Consider the following 17,104-nt stretch of genomic DNA (forward strand, 5'->3'; position numbering starts at 1 on the left):
ACATATTGTACATTATATTGTTTTATTACTTTATTTTATTTATTAGTATATATTTTTATAAATGAGTAAAACAAAAGTAATATTAATTTAATTAATGTTATAGTAATGTTAATATAATATAATATAATATAATATAATATAATGCAATATAATATAATATTAATAATATAGTAATAGCATCATAAATTATTTGTCTTTTTTATTTGAACACACTTTACAACAGCTTCTGGGAGAGATAAAGAAATTGGATTTTCCACTCAGTGGCCGTCAGGTGAAGTACGATGATAATTATGATCCAACTATCAGTTATGCAGTTGTGCTCTGGCGCACTGATGTGAATCCTCCACAGTTTGAGATGGTGGGCTCATATGAGAAACATCCAGAAATTTCTTTTACCATTGACAAGTCTCTCATTCGCTGGCATAACAATGGTTATGTAAGTCTTTTTTGTTGAGCCTTCATCTAAAAGTTTTTCTCAATGAATTTTATATGTTTGTCCAAATGAAGATCTATTAACAAACTTCTACTTTAGCAAAACAATTTATTGTCATGATGAGTGAGTGAGGTTTGCTGTTGAGGAGATTAAAAACTCCACCACACTTCTACCCAATGTTTCTTTGGGCTATGAAATATTTGACAATTGTTCAAATACAAAGAATTTCCTTCCATCTTAAGTTTTATCTACTTAAGTTACTAACCCATGCAGCATATATCAATTTGATTCCATTTCAATAAGGTCTGTATGGCCTTATTTTAGTTGTCTGTTGACAGTTATAAAAGCAAGGTCTAAGAATTTGTGTGTGTTTGAGGTAATTGTAATTTGTATTTTGTAATTTATAGTCAGTTTATGGAAATTGCATTGTGTTCATTTCCCTTTTGAAGCTTAACTTCAACGCTGCGTCATGGAGATGACGCTATAGGGAATGCTATCACTATGACCGGTGTCTGAAGCACATGTAAACACACTAGTAATTAGTGCTGCTCTCGACTAAAGATTTTTCTGGTCGACTAGTAGTCGTTCATTTGAAGCATTAGTCGACTAATTGCACATTTATTAATAAAGCATTTAAATCATATATATGAGCCTTTTACTGCCTACGTAGCCTAATAAGCACTCAAAGCGTGCATAAAGCTCGCCACAACACACCGGCAGAATTAATAAAAAACAGTAAGGAGGCTGCATTAACATTATAAAATTACTTATATAAACTAAACTATAGTGCTTTCTTTGTTTTCGGCTTAAGAGATGAAGTCGGCGACACTGACTCGTCATCTCCGCAGTAGTGGATGCTCCTGTATGCATGTTTCATATGGATTACACAATCTGAGAATATTGTTTTCCATTTGAATTGGTTAATTTGAAAGAAGGCATTTCACTCTCTATAGTTATCTGTAAGGCAAGCATACACGGAGTTTCACGCTTAAGTTCGCAGAGACTGAGATGGCAAAAAGTGCATCCTGTTTGCTTTCATTATTTTACAAAAGTGCAATGTTTTGTTGTTATTGTGAGTGCACACAAATAAACATATAGTCTTTACAGATTCAAAAGCTGTATTACTCTTATCTGTATGACCAAAAATGAGGGAGTATTTTAAGAGCAAGTGACTGCAACGGTGCCTCCATCTGTCCTGCAGTGAGCGCGCTGCTGTTCAGCTTCCACACAGACACTGAATAGCGCACATTTCTCTAGGTTAACATTAGATTGAGTGGCCATGTAAAGTTGCTGCTACTAACATATTTGAGGTCAATGAATGTATTACCAAAAAGACCAGCTGTTAACGAGTGAGCGCGCTGCTGTTCAGCTTCCACACTCCGCACACTTGAACAGCGTACATTTCTCTAGGCTCTATGACCAATTCTCTAGGCTTTATGACCAATGTGGATTTTTTTTTCTGCGACTAAGCGACTAATACAATTTTGGTCAACCAAGCCTCTTCTGGTCGACTAACGGTTAGTCGACTATTAGGGGGCAGCCCTACTAGTAATCATTGGGGGAGGAGTCTGACAGGAGTGTTTTCCTTTTTGAACTTTCCCAACTAGCTCTGTTGCTTTCATGCTGGTTGAGGAAGCCACTCTTCCAACCTGACTGATTAAATGTGGCATGTCAAATTCTGAGGAATTAGATAAAGAGAGAGTTGAGGCAGGTGTTTTTAACAATCCACTTCCGCTGTCGGCCCATACATAAGTTAGGCCATGTCCACACGTACACGGGTATTTTTATAGCTTTTCCTTCCGTTTTTAAAAAAATCTCCGTCCACATGAAAACGCGAAGGCATGCTATGAAGCACTGTCAAGAGCATGCCAAACCAACAGGTGGCGATATAATCTCAACTGTAAAGCCATGTTGGCCAATCAGAAGCCTGAAAAAGTTTCCAGTAGGCGGAGATAACAGCGCAGGCTCCGACGTCACAAGCCAAAAACTCAGGTTTCGCTGTCTACATGACAACACTGCAAACGGAGTTTTTGAAAATCTTCACCCTGGCAGGCGTTTTCAAAAATGTTTGGTTTCAGTAACCTGGTGCTGCGTTTGCGTATGGACAAACGGCCAAACCGCGTAGAAAAAGCTGCGGTTTTAAAAATAACCGCGTTCGTGTGGACAGGGCCTTAGTGAGCCTTTTTATACCTTACACCTTGCCAATAGAGTGAGCGCATTTGACTCTTAAAGGAGCTGAGTGCACTCACTGTGATGAGCTTGTCGGGAGGGAGCTCTCCTCTCATTTTTCCCCCTTTTTTTCTTGTTAAAAAAAGAATGAAACTCAGGTATTTTGCATCTTGCGGTTCAGGTCCAATGTCTGCTAAAGCCGCACGGCAGCTTCAATCATGCGGTTGCAGGTGAGCAGGGTAGAAGCAGATGCTTTCAAACAAAAAAATAATAAAAATCTGGTCAAGCTACAGATCTAGTCATCCATGCCACAAAGCACATGACCCGTGTATCTGCAGTGGATCCAGTACATATCCAGACAAGATGGTGGACCAGCACCTCTACAGCCCTGAAAGTCAGCAGAGACCAGGACAACTAGATGAGCCCCAGATACAGATCCCCAGTAAAGACCTTGTCTCAGACGGCCACCGGGACAAGACCACAGGAGCCAATTGAGTCCTCTGCACAATGTGACTTGCTGCAGCCTGGAATTGAACTGCTGGTTTCGTCTAGCCAGAGGAGAACTGGCCCCCCGACTGAGCATGGTTTCTCCCAAGGTTTTTCCTCCATTCTGTCACCGATGGTGTTTTGGTTCCTTGCTGCTGTCGCCTCTGGCTTGCTTAGTTGGGGACACTTCATTTCCAGCGATATCGTTGACTTAATTGCACAGATACTATTTAAACTGAATTGAGCTGGATGATGACATCACTGAATTCAATGATGAACTGCCTTTAACTGAAAAATGAGTGTTTACTATTGTCACTTTGCATTATTGACACACTATTTTCCTAATGAATGCTGTACAGTTGCTTAGACACAATCTGTATTGTTAAAAGTGCTATATAAATAAAGGTGACTTGACTTGACTTGTATCAGCTATTCTGTGGTTGCTATAGCTGCTATGGAGGAGCATCTGTGATATACAGAAAGGACAAATCTTTCTCCTTGATGCTTTGATCTCCCATACTGACCTCTTCAGTCAGCCAATGAGGAAGTTTTAGGAAAGCGTACAAATATGGGATCTCAGTGAGCAGCTTTCAGGAGATATATCCCTCTCTGGGGCTCTGTGAGGGCTGAAGAAGTGGCCCCCTCCTGACAGAGGACTGAAAGCAACCATTGTCGATTTGGCACAGTAATGGAGCAGGTTTTTGGTTCAAAGAAAAAAAAAGAATTGAAAACCACTCTTTTTGTTGCTTGTTTCATATTGCATGCTGAGCAGTGCGTGATTGATTATGCATGTTAGTGCATTTTGGCAACAATACTTAAGATCAGGTTGTAGGATGGACATATGTCTGAGGACATCCTGCCCCCAAGGTGAGAGTGGCTGTGGGCGTGGGCGAAGGTTGATTGTCTCTGGCATCTCTCTTGCTCCACTCTGATATCCTGAAGCATCTTTTTTCCAGGGTTGCCAGAGCATTTCACAGCATACCTCACTCTCAAAAGCAAATACATTATCTCTACTTTGTTTACCTCCCTCCTCAACTATTGTTGGGTCTTTAAGTATGAATATCACTCCCATTTGGATGGTGTTCTACTATGGCCATGGTTTGACAATGTCAAAGGGGTCATATTATGTGATTTCAAGTTTTCCTTTGTCTTTGGAGTGTTACAAGCTGTTTGTGCATAGATAAGATCCGTAAAGTTGCAAACACTAAAGTCTCAAACCCAAAGAGATATTCTTTATAAAAGTTAAGACTCGTCCACACTTTCCTAAAACGCCTCATTTAAACACGCCCCCACATGTCTACATCACTGTGTGGGACGATTTGCATAACACTGCCCAAATGTATACGCAAAGAAAGAAGGTGTGACTTTTATTCTTGCTGTAGTATTGTTGCCGCTGCCGCCATGTCATGGAGACGCTGTTTGTTTCGTTGTGAAAGCGAAACTACTTTGTTTGGCCTTCCAAAAGAGGACACAACTAGAAATCAGTTGTATTTACAACACTGTTCCAGAACAGGCCAAACCAAACATTCGAGTGTGTGCAGTGCATTTTTACGGAGGACTATTTCCTGAACCTGGGAGAGTAGCCTACAATGCCGGCTGTGCACAAAGGCTGTTTCTATAAAGTGGGGCAATTCCAACTTTGCAAGGACAGTCTGGTGCATTTTACTAACAGCCTGTAAGTATGTTTTCATATTTAAAGGATTTGCCACTGACTATTCAAACGTGAGTTTTGAGCAGTGTAGAGTAGCGCTTATTGTTTGTTGTTTCTCTGAGCACAAATGCAGACATTTATGTTTACGCAGCACGATGCAATGGGTAAAAAGACAGTATAAGTCATTATAATCAGTAATTATGTCCACACTGGATGCAACAAATGCTTAGTTTATAATGGATTGTTTTTTTCTCGTATGATAATGGGCGTAACATTTCCGTCACATGCTTGAGGTATTCGGCCAATCACAATGCACTGAAAAGCAGGCCAATAAGAGCACACCACGCTTTTCACAATTATGAGCTTTGTAAAAATCGACGCTTTTCAGAAAGGCGGGGCATAGAGGAGAAACAATAATGTACAGTATGTGGAAAATAATGTGTTGACCCGTGCAGGCAAAATGAGTCATAATGAGCAAATTTTCAAAAATGAGTTATTTTGATATATATATATATATATATATACAGCAAACACTTAAACACTAAACTCTTAAATATCAGTCACTCTGATGGCCTATTAGGGGATGGTCCTTTGTCTCTCAGGTAAATATTCATGGTCATTGTCACTCCCTATATGAAATTATGATCCACACTCACGAGAACAATCCTCTTTTTTCTTTTATTTTACATTCATTACTGATGGGAAAAGACACAAACGTTTTGGCTCAAAGCCTTCCTCAGTGTGTAAAGCAATGCAATCCCTCCACCCACTTTTCATATCATTAATTATATTGACGTCATCATTCATTAGCCAATGTTCAATTACCACAATCATTAAATCATTTCCACTTAAACCCTGGACAATTTACATATATATATCCAACACAAAACGTCACATCCACTAGTACACCTCACAATCTACCCGTTACTAAAACAATAGTTATTTAGGATCACATATTTATCACTATTATACAAACCTATAGTTTATCCTATCAATCATCATCAATATCTACTCCACCAATTAACTTTAAATTGTATAACAATGGAAAATTCAATAATTAAAAACATCAGAAATACGTCGTGATAAACAATCATTGTTTTTCACACTGTAAATACTCAATTTATTATATAGAATATTAAAAATGAATACGACCAACCATAGTTCATTAAAGAAAGACAGACAGATCTAATTCCTCATTCATGCCATTTGGGTTCAGTGATTTAAGTTTATGAATCCAAAATGCTTCTCGTTTCAATAGTTCTTTATTTATATTACCTCCTCTACGTGACCCAAAAACTTCCTCTATTCCTATACATTCCAATTGCTTGATGTCATGTCCCAATTCGTTAAAATGTCTCGCTACTGGAGAGGTTATGTCTTGTCGTCGTATACTAGGTTTATGTTCATTAATTCATAATTTCAACTGATGCAAAGATTTTCCTATATATATCTTTTGACGGGGACATTTTAACGTCTAGATCACATTACGAGTTGAACAGGTAATACAAGATGTGATTTTAAAACGTTTCCATGTTACTGGACATATAAACTCTTTACACTTGACCAAATTCCTGCAAGCGGCACAGTTTCTACACGGCAAACAGCCTTGTATATAAGCAGACTTTTTCCTCCTTACTACATCCGAGTTTACCATCATATCTGATAGATTTCGTGATCTTTTAAAAGTGAATGATGGACGATATTGAAATTTCTCATTTAGAGATTCATCAGATGATAATATGTGCCAATATTTATAAATAATTGATTTTATTGTATTACTATGCTCATTGTATGTCAATGAACAATTTACTGAAAATGGTCTTTGTTTTTTAATGGGTTTATCTATTTTCAAAAGATCATGTCTATTCAATTTATTAACCTTATCTAATACATTATTTAACCAGCTTTGTGGATACCCTTTAGAATGAAATCGTTGAAATAGCAATTTTACTTGTTCATCAAATTCATGTGTTGTAATACAATTACGTTTTAATATATGCAATTGACTAATCGGTAAACTATGTTTTAAAGGAGCTGGATGATAACTTAATTTTAGAAATACCGTTGTATGTAATGACTCATTGTATCGTATCACAACTTTTTTCCATTGTAAATTTGATTGATGTAATTTTCGAATTAATGAAAGACACAAATAATTCTAATTCCTGTTCAGAACCTGACCAAATCATAAAACAGTCATCTATATATCGCATCCAAACCTTAATATTTGGCTGAAATGGATTGTTATTATAGACATGATCTTGTTCAAATTTACCCATAAATAAATTCGCATAATTTGGTGCTATTGGAGTGCCCATTGCTGTACCTTGTACTTGCAAATAGAAATCTCGCTCAAATAAAAAATAGTTCTTGGTTAAAACTAATGTTGTAAGGTCCACTATATATTGTGATGGTACTCTGCTGTCATCATCTTTACAGTAAAATTTTAGTGCATCCAAGCCTACTTCATGAGGTATATTAGTGTAAAGTGAAGTGACATCAAGTGTTACAAGCCAATCCGTCATACTTATGCAAGGAATTTGATTCAATTTATTCAAAAAATCAGTGGTGTCTTTTAAATAGGATGGCAGTTTTTTCACTATCAGTTGAATCAAAGAATCAAGAAATTTAGATAAGGTTTCTGTCAATGACCCATTCCCTGAGACAATTGGTCGCATTGGAGGATCTTCTAACGATTTATGAATTTTAGGTAAAGTGTATAACATCGGAATCCTAGGATATTCATTTTTTAAATATTTTAATTCTTGTTCATTAATCCATTTCCTATCTAATCCTATTTGTAAAACTTGGTCAATTTGTTTTTTTTTATAGGACTCAGTCGGGTTAAATACAAGTTTCTTATAAAATGTCTCATCATGTAACATCCCTTTTATTTTCTCAACGTATGTATTAGTATTCATAACCACAATCCCTCCACCTTTATCTGCTCATTGAATAGTCAAAGTTGGATCATTTGTTAATGCTGATAAAGCTTCTCTTTGTACTCTTGTTAAATTTATTTTCTTGTACAATTCATCACTAGGTTCTTGTAATAATTTTTCCACATCATTTTCTACAAGTCTACAGAAAGTATTCACTGAATAATTATGAACTACTGGTGTGAAAGTACTTTTCGGTTTAAATTGTTGTATATATGGAGTTACATTCACATTCGAATTAAAAAAACATTGTCACTCCCTCACATACGGCCTTTCTAACAAAACATGTCTTACAAAAATTAAATCAATATATTGTTTTCTGTTAATGGATGAACACGATTATTTTTACATCATTTTATAGCAAAAACTTGTCTACCACATCCATTTCTCAAAAGTGTTCACCCAGTTCTTCTGTATGTTTTTTATGGCCATATTTCAGTGCCTTTACTCAAGGCTAAGGTGACCAGACATGCCACTTCCCGGGGACACGCTCTGCACAGGATTTGTAAATTGCCTAAAATAAACACGTGTTGGTTGTAGACTTGTGCCGGTATTCGGTAATGCGATATATCACGGTAACGAATATGCACGATATTGTTATCGTGGGCTCTTCTAAATACCGTGAATAATTATAAATTACAAGTTATTCAGAATTTTGAATGCATTCTAAGAATACTTTTCCCATCAACTGGTCAAAATGCACAACACCGCTGTATGCTGCGTGAAAGACGCATGCGCACTCTGATGTAAATAAGCGCGGACGAGAAGCACATGGCGGAAATAACTAATAATTAATAACTTCTGTAGCAAATGTAGCTATTGCTCATTGTGAATGTTAATGCATTAACTAAGGTTAACTAATATGGTTTTATTGTAATGGGATACCTATTGGTCTTTATAGTGCTTTTGCACTTTAATCTGTGTAAAACTTTTAGCTTTATACATTTTTCTGTATTGCTTTATTGCATTTAAATGTTCAGTTATTTTTGTTATAAGAAAAAAGTTATTAAACCTGTTATACTGTATTATGACAGCACTTTTTTTAAACTAAATGTCAATACCGTGATAATACCGTATACCGTTATAAAAGCATTAGCAATTAACCGCAACATGAAAATTTGATACCGGCATATCCCTAGTAGGTTGTTTGTGCTGTGCCGATTGATTGTTGTATGACATCAAAGTACAGCGAGAGCGATTCGAAAGCATGGAGCTTTCTGCTCTGCTCTCTAGCTCTCGCAGTAATTTGATGTCATACAACGATCGATTGGCGCAGCGCAATCAACCAACACCTGGTTTAGGCAATTTAGAAATCCTGCGCAGAACGTGTCCCCGGGAAGTGGCACGTCTGGTCACCTTACTCAAGGCAGGGTTGAGCTGCTCTCCCCTAGGTGCATTGGGGACCTACACCAAAGCTCCCCTGTGGCTCCCTTTAGGGTTTAGAGCGTGGGTGATGAGAGTTACTGTGCAAACAGCATTAAATCCTCTCATTTACCTCCCTTTCCTGAGTAAGGGTAAGGATGTATGCCCCCTTCTTAGAGGAGTGGTAACATTGAAGGGTGTAGTATGAATTACTTAGGTTTTTAGCACCTTGCATGCACCCTTTGGTAGGCTGCTTAAGTACCCCTTTAGGGTAGAGCAGGGTAAACAGAACAATGATGGGTGACTCTCTCTGTTTCGTTTACCTCCCTCCCCAGCTGGTGTTAGGTTTTGAAGAAGGGATGCATGCTCCCCTTTGGTAGGGTGTTTCCATAGGTCTCTCCAGACAATCAGTATTACAAACAAGTTGTATCCCTGGAATGGTATCCCTCTTTGTCCATAAAGAATTTTATTATTTACCATTAACTATAATGAGTCCTGGAGAAGTGCCTTTACTCAAGTCAGGGTACACAAATTTCTTGTGTGTTTACCGGAATTTGGCAAATAAAAGCTCATACTGATTCTGATGATTTCCCTTTCGAATGGTTTATCCTGTTGCGTGAAACGCTATGGGGAAAACTCCTGTTTTACTCTGTACTGAAGCCTGATTTGTTCACGTTTGTATAGCTGCACAAACCAATGGCGTTATTCAAACTTCTGTCCCTGACAACGAAGCACTCGTTCTCCGACAAGAAGTGCAGACATTGCTTGCAAAGGGCACTGTGGAATTAGTGCCCCCAGCGAACAGCGAGTCAGGCTTTTTCAGCCGCTACTTCCTCGTTCCAAATAGAGATGGCGGGCTCAGACCCCTTCTGGATTTCATACATCTGAACCACTCGATTATGCGCCGGTCGTTCAAGATGTTAAATATCAAACAGATCCTCGTGCACATTTTCCCCAAGGACTGCTTTTTGACAGTGGATCTGAAAGATGCATACTTTCACATCCACATAGCCCCCCATCACAGACCGTTCTTGAGATTCATGTTCGAGGGAGTGGCCTGTCAATATGCAGTCCTTCCATTTGGACTGTCTCTGGCCCCGTGCACTTTCACAAAGTGCATTGATGCGGCTCTTTCACCTCGGAGGCAGATGGGAATCCGTATTTTGAACTACCTCGACGATTGGCTGGTTCTAGCCAGATCAGAACGGGAGCTGGCCGCTCACAGAGAGTTGTTACTCAGTCACTTAGAGCGCCTCGGGTTGGTCATCAACCCGCACAAGAGTCAGCTGTTGCCCAGACAGTGAGCTGTCTTTCTGGGAACAATTTTAGACTCTGCCCAAATGCGGGCATGGATTACACCGGAGTGATCCCTGACCATTCAGTGATTAGCGGCATCTCGCAAATCGGGGACAACACGCCCCCTGAAGGTTTTCCAGCGGTAACTCAGCCCTATGGTGGCCGCCACCTCTGTAATTCTTCTGGGCCTGCTTCACATGCGGCCCCTTCAGATTTGTCTCAAAGCCCGTATTCCACCCCATGCCTGGCGCCTGGGGTGGCTTCCTGTCAGGGTAGACCACCACTGTATCAAGGCTGTGGCCCCCTGGACAACCTGTCACCTCTTTCAAAAAGGAATGAGATTAGGGCTGACCTGCAGAAGGAAGGTAGTCACAACGGATGCTTCCGACTCGGGTTGGGGCGCCCTGTTGGAGGGCAATCCGGTGTTCGGCTCCTGGTCAGTCCCGTAGCAATGCCTGCAATATAAACTGCCTAAAGATGTTGGCATTTTAGTTGGTTTTATTAGCCCTGAATACCTTCCTACCGGCCTTAAAAGGGCACCACGTCCTGGTCCGGTCGGACAGCATGACGGTGGTGGCCTATATCAATCACCAAGTCGGTCTCAGGTCACACACTCTTTAGAGGATGGCTCGTCGCCTCCTCTTTTGGGCACAAAAAGAACTCCTCTCTTTAAGGGCGGTTCATGTGCCAGATGAGGCAGATTGAAGGCAAGGTAGCCCCGGGCGAATGGGCGCTACATCCTCAAACAGTTCAAAAGATCTGGTCAGTCTTCGGGAGGGCAGAGGTCGACCTCTTCGCCTCAGAAGACAACTCTCACTGCCCAACATACTTCTCGATACAGTGAGATGCTCTGGCCCATGACTGGCCCACTGCTCGCCTGTACGCATTTCCCCCAATCGCCCTGATTCCTCAGGTCATCAGGCGGGTCAGGGAGACCAAGTGTTCTCTCCTCCTAGTGGCCCTGCTCTGGAGGAACCAGGCCTGGTTCCCAGAGCTAGTGCATCTCTCAGCAGCAGCCCCGTGGCCCATTCCACTGAGAAGGGACCTTCTCTCGCAGGCAAAAGGCATTATTTGGAATCCCCGTCCGGAGCTGTGGAGCCTTCATGTATGGTGCCTCGAGCAAGAATAAGCAATACCATTTTGGAGGCAAGAGCGCCATCTACAAGACGCCTTTACAGCCTAAAATGGTCGGTCTTCCTTAACTGGTGCTCTGCACGAAGTTTGGACCCGATATCATGTGACGTGTCCCATGTGCTAACCTTTTTGCAGGAGCTGCTGGATAAGGGGCGCGCCCCTTCCACGCTCAAAGTGTATGTGGCAGCTATCGCAGTGAACCATTCTCTCGAAGCTGGCCAGTCAATCGGCAAAAACGACCTGATCGTTAAGTTCTTGAAGGGCGCACGGAGGCTGAATCCTCCTCGCCCTCAGACTGTGCCGTTTTGGGACTTGTCTATAGTCCTGCGGGCCCAAAGAGGGCCCTCCTCCTACCTTTGGCATTGGTTAAGTGAGTGGGTGACTTGCAAGCCCTGTCAATCAGCACCTCATGTCTTGAGTTTGGACATAATGACTGTAAAGTAATTCTAAAACCAAGCCATGGTTATGTTCCTAAAGTGTTCTCAACTCCATTAAGAGCTCAGGTGATCTCCCTATTGGCGCTCCCCATTACAGATGGTGAGCAGGGTCCGAACATGCTCTGTCCAGTGAGGGCTCTGAGAGTATACCTAGAGCGCTCTAGCCTGTCAGAGAAGCTTTTTGTTTGCTTTGGAGGTCGCCATAAATGATTGCCGCCTACAAAGCAGTGACTTTCTCACTGGATCGTAGATGCAATAGCCTTGCCTTATGCCTCAGAAGGCTTACAATGCCCTATAGGTGTGAGGACCCATTCCACAAGAGGGATGGCCTCCTCCTGGGCATGGTCCAGTGGAGTTTCTATTGTTGAGATTTGTGCGGCTGCCGGCTGGTTGTCGCCATCCACATTTGACAGATTTTACAACTTGGACATCCCTGCCTTGCAGGCAGGAGTTTGTTTGGTTTAAATCACCATTCTTCCCCCTTGGGCGAAGCTGGTTATATTCGTGCTTCTCAGCTACTAGCTTGGGGTACAATGTGCTTAGGGTCCCTTAGTAGCACTCCGAGACTGGGCTCGCAGATTGTGTGATTGGATGCGTTCCCCATAGCGTTTCACACAACAGGAGAGACCATTCGAAAGGGAACACTCTGGTTACTAATGTAACCTCAGTTCCCTGAGATAAGGGAACGAGTGTTGCGTCACTTGCCGCGCTATAAGATGCACGCGAATCAATGAATGTCACTTCAGTCGAATGATCTGATGAATAGTGCTCCGAGCCGACTTATATAGGGGTCGGCTCCGCCCTTTCTGGCAGGCTAAAGCGCCATTGGTTTGTGCAGCTACACAAACGTGAACAAATCAGGCTTCAGTACAGAGTAAAACAGGAGTTTTCACCATAGCGTTTCACGCAACGCTCGTTCCCTTATCTCAGGGAACCGAGGTTACGTTTTCTCCCCTAATTAATCTAGGTTGTTGAAATTGATTAAAAGTACACCTGCAGGGTGGTTGTACTGAAAGTTGTAGTTGAAAATGCTCCCATCAGTAGCCTGCTCCCTAATAGCCTTGTTGAGATGCTTGTCTGGATGTCTGGATCTTGATGACATGTGTTGCAGGTGCCCTTTTATACTCATAGGTGCTCCGCTTGTGACGTCATGGACTACTGTCTACCAATGATTACACGTGCTTCAGACACCGGTCACACTGATGGAGTTTGCCATAGTATCAACTCCATGATGCAGCACCTCGTTCCCCTTCTCTGGGAACCATGGTTACTGTACATGCGTAATCTGAGACATTTTTAAGGCTGTATTGTTTGAGAGCACTGATAGTAGCTTATAGAAATGTGTAAAACTGCTAAAGAAAACCTCACATAACACATTTTCCTGTTTGTTAAAGGTTCCTTTCTCAAACTGCTCTGTTGAGTGTAAGGTGGGACATTCAATGAAAACTGAAGGTTTTCATAGTTGCTGTTTTACGTGTAAAAAATGCCCGCCTAACAGCTATGTGAATTTTTCTCGTAAGTACCTAAGGTGGCAGTCAATGACAACTTGATATTTAAAAGTATAGTCTAAAAAATGAAATTTCTGTCATCATTTACTCTCCTGCATGTCATTCCAAACCTATATACATTTCTGTTTTTCTTTCTACATAACACAAAAGAAGAAATTTTGAAGTATGTTGTTAACCAAATAGTTTCCCTTCCTATTAACTTCCATTGTATGTTTAGTCAATATAGTGGAAGTCAATGGAGAGTGTTTTGTTTTGTCAGCTTGTTTCAGAATATCTTCTTTTATGTTCCTCCAAAGAAATAAAGTCAAACAGGTTTGGAACGACATGATGGTGGGTTCATTTTTGGTGTGGAATATCCCTTAAAGCTTTTTTAGTCCATTCTATCACCATAATACTTTACTAGAATTATGGTGCTATTTTAAGTGTGATTTGAAGACAAAATATTTTCCCAGATCCAGTTACCATTAGTATTGCTTTTGCCAAAATATTATACTAAACATTTACTGTATATTATTTAACTGTTTTTCAGGGGACCCCTATACCTGTTTTCCATGTGCAGAGAATGAATGGTATGATGAAGGCAGCGCAATGTGTAAGACACGTTCTGTTGTCTATCCTCAGTTCACAGAAATTCCCTCCATCATTGTCATGGTTTCTACCGCATGCCTAGTTATGCTCCTTATTGCCATGTTTTGCCTTTTTGCCTATAATTACGATACACCAGTGGTAAAGTCTGCTGGTGGCAGCATGTGCTTCCTCATGTTGACCAGTTTGATTTTGTCTAGCATAAGTGTGTTCTTTTTCTTTGGAAAACCCACATTTGTATTTTGCCTTCTGAGAAATGCCATATATGCATTTTTCTTCACTGTCTTTATTTCCTGTTTGACTGTCCGTTCCTTTCAAATTGTTTGTGTTTTTAAAATGGCTGCTCAGTTCCCTAAAGTATACAGTCTTTGGGTAAAACACAATGGCCAGTGGCTCTTTGTTGCATTTGCTTCTTTCATTCATTTTATTTCTTGTGTAATATGGATGACTGTCAATCCTGTCAAACTCGTCGCAGACTCATGGACTTATAAAGATCAACTTATGCTCATTTGTGAAAGGGGGAACACTATAACCTTAACCATAGTTGTGTTCTTAGGTTGGTTTCTAGGTTTCCTGTGTCTATTGTTTTCTTACATGGGAAGAGATCTGCCAAAAAATTACAACGAGTCCAAATCAATAACTTTCAGTCTCATTTTGTACTATCTGACTTGGGTTGCATATTTCACTGCATACCTCACTCTCAAAAGCAAATACATTGTCATTTTGAATGCAATGGCCCAGATATCCAGTATAAATGGAATTCTCTTTAGTTATTTTATACCAAAATCTTACATCATAATATTCCAACCACAAAAGAACACTCCTGCATACTTTCAAACATCTATTCAGAATTACACCCAAACCATTAGTAGGACTTAGACTCAGACATTAGTCTCTGTGTAGAAAATTAACTCTTAAACTCTGTTAAATCCTTGTTTAGATCCTTCAATATTGTTACCACAATCTTAAAGAAACACATAGGTAAACTAGAGAATAAAGAATGTAATGTATATGTAATGTAAACACAAATGCTTCTGTTTTATTATTATTATTTTTTTTAACTTGTAATAAAGAACATTTTCAAAACTTAAAACTTAACTCCACAACTTAGTGTCCAACTAATTCAGTGCATAATTATGCATGGCGCTATTTTCTAATAATGCATTAAAAGTGAAAATATTTAAAGACCATACTAACAACACTGTTATTTGCTAAATTCTTAAAAAACTGAGGCACATGTACAGTATATAATCACATGAACTAATAAAAATTCATGTTTGTCACAAAGTTATTCATTGAGGAATGAAATAGAGTTTCAAAACAGATTTCACAACTGTCTGTAGTTGTATATATGTGAGCAATAAGGAACGAGAGGCTGTGTTGTATTGTGAATAAGTCTCTTGCGTCATGCCTAACAATGCCCTTCAGCCCTTATTCACAACACAGCATGGCCTCTCGTACCTTACTGCTTACTTATAAAATGGTTACCACACAATAAAAAATATTAAAACTAAAAATGTGTGTATTGATGTTACTTTTTTTTTTTTTTTTTTTTTACTTTTTTGACATCAAATCTTTTTTTTACTAGTAATTTTTTTTACTTTGACTTTTTTAAGTAAGTTTGTTAAATACTGTCCTTCCGCTAAAAGAAAAATAGTCCCTGAAAGCAACAGTAAACGGCAAGAGAATGTTCCGATGCAACATGCCTCATCCTTTGAAGCTCACATAAAAACAGAGAATAGGAATTCCTCTTATCCTCTGTGTCATTTTTTTTTGACACCATGATATTTTCTCACACACATACATCTGCTTATCTCTCAGCATGAGCAAACATCTGTTTTCTGTCTTTTAGTTTTAAAACAGACCAATTCGCAGCACAGCGCGAGTTTGCAAGCGTCATTACAGTGTAAACTAATGGACATATGGAAATACAGAATCATACCTGAAACATAAAACTAATAAATACAGTAATATTCCCTCCGCACTTCAGAAACTGTGAACTTCCACACAGACACGGGCACACGTAAACGACGGGGGGAAGGGCATGGTGTCAAAATTAAAGATGAAAGATGCAACATAACGCCAGCAGGCACGGGTCACTCATACTTCATTTAATAAATAACAAACAGTTCATTTTGCCGAAATACATAATACACGGAATGGTTTTAATGCTATATTATTGATTGTTTATGTTGGTAAGGGTGGTTGCTAAGGGTGTTGCTCAGTGATACACAGAACCATTGGGTGAAGCAGTCATAGCCGTGCTGTATAGTGAATAAAACACAGCTGCTGACCAATCAGAATTGAGGACTGGAACTAACCGTTTTATATATATATATATATATATATATATACATACAGAGTTCTGGCATGAAACTCTAGATGGCGCAGTACGATAGGTCTAACTCAATCTGACCTAATGACATCATTATCACATGGCACAGCTGATTGGTTCTCTCCTGTATCAGTAGCCAATGAGCTCGCTGCTCAACATTCAAATATATGACTAGTGCTTGCCGTAGCAGTTGCAGCTCGCTTCAGAAAAGCGAAATCAACATCTAAGATAAGTGAATGCTCTTCTAATCCATATCGCTGTGTGTATTGCGTGGTTTGCCTAATTGAATTAAAAAATGAGCAACCATAATCAAGTTTAAACTAAGTGTCACGTTAGCAGTTTGTATTGAATGCAAGAGTGAATATTAATCATATTAGCAGCAGCATTTAGCATCTGTGTTAATACAGCTGGAGCAAAACGCAGTTTAGAGCATATGTAATCGCTCTGAGGACACGCCGATAGTAACGGACACGAAACAGGTTAAATGAAATAAGCATTCTTGTGCATGCATTTCAACGGGGGCACATGCACATACATCGACAATTATCCCAGTGTTCACGTTCGTTATTTCTAAATTCGATGTTTTCATTGTGATGAGTGTGTGGTTGATTTCATCTGCACACAGCGTCAGAAGCACGCACTTATCGCTGTCATATCAATGACAGTGTTGCGGGAGATGCTGAAGATCACTATCGACGATTGTAACAGTTAGTTCCGAGTGAAATACATTATGGGTAGTGTAGCTCGGAGAAATGTGCTCTTGCGACGT

General features: G+C 39.8%; 1 protein-coding gene across 1 annotated transcript; it reads left to right on the plus strand.

The window, feature by feature from the left end:
• The first annotated feature begins 428 nt into the window (after positions 1 to 428).
• Positions 429 to 14,879, plus strand: LOC107703983 (taste receptor type 1 member 1-like). The gene is made up of 6 exons (XM_016506797.1): positions 429 to 436; positions 566 to 655; positions 2,222 to 2,249; positions 11,258 to 11,446; positions 11,606 to 11,840; positions 13,975 to 14,879. The coding sequence occupies exons 1-6, from the start codon at positions 429 to 431 to the stop codon at positions 14,877 to 14,879; spliced, it is 1,455 nt and encodes a 484-aa protein (XP_016362283.1).
• Positions 14,880 to 17,104: the final 2,225 nt, after the last annotated feature.

Source organism: Sinocyclocheilus anshuiensis, unplaced genomic scaffold, assembly GCF_001515605.1.
Source record: "Sinocyclocheilus anshuiensis isolate Anshui unplaced genomic scaffold, SAMN03320099.WGS_v1.1 scaffold1574, whole genome shotgun sequence".
In the NCBI taxonomy this organism is placed as follows: Eukaryota; Metazoa; Chordata; class Actinopteri; order Cypriniformes; family Cyprinidae; genus Sinocyclocheilus; species Sinocyclocheilus anshuiensis.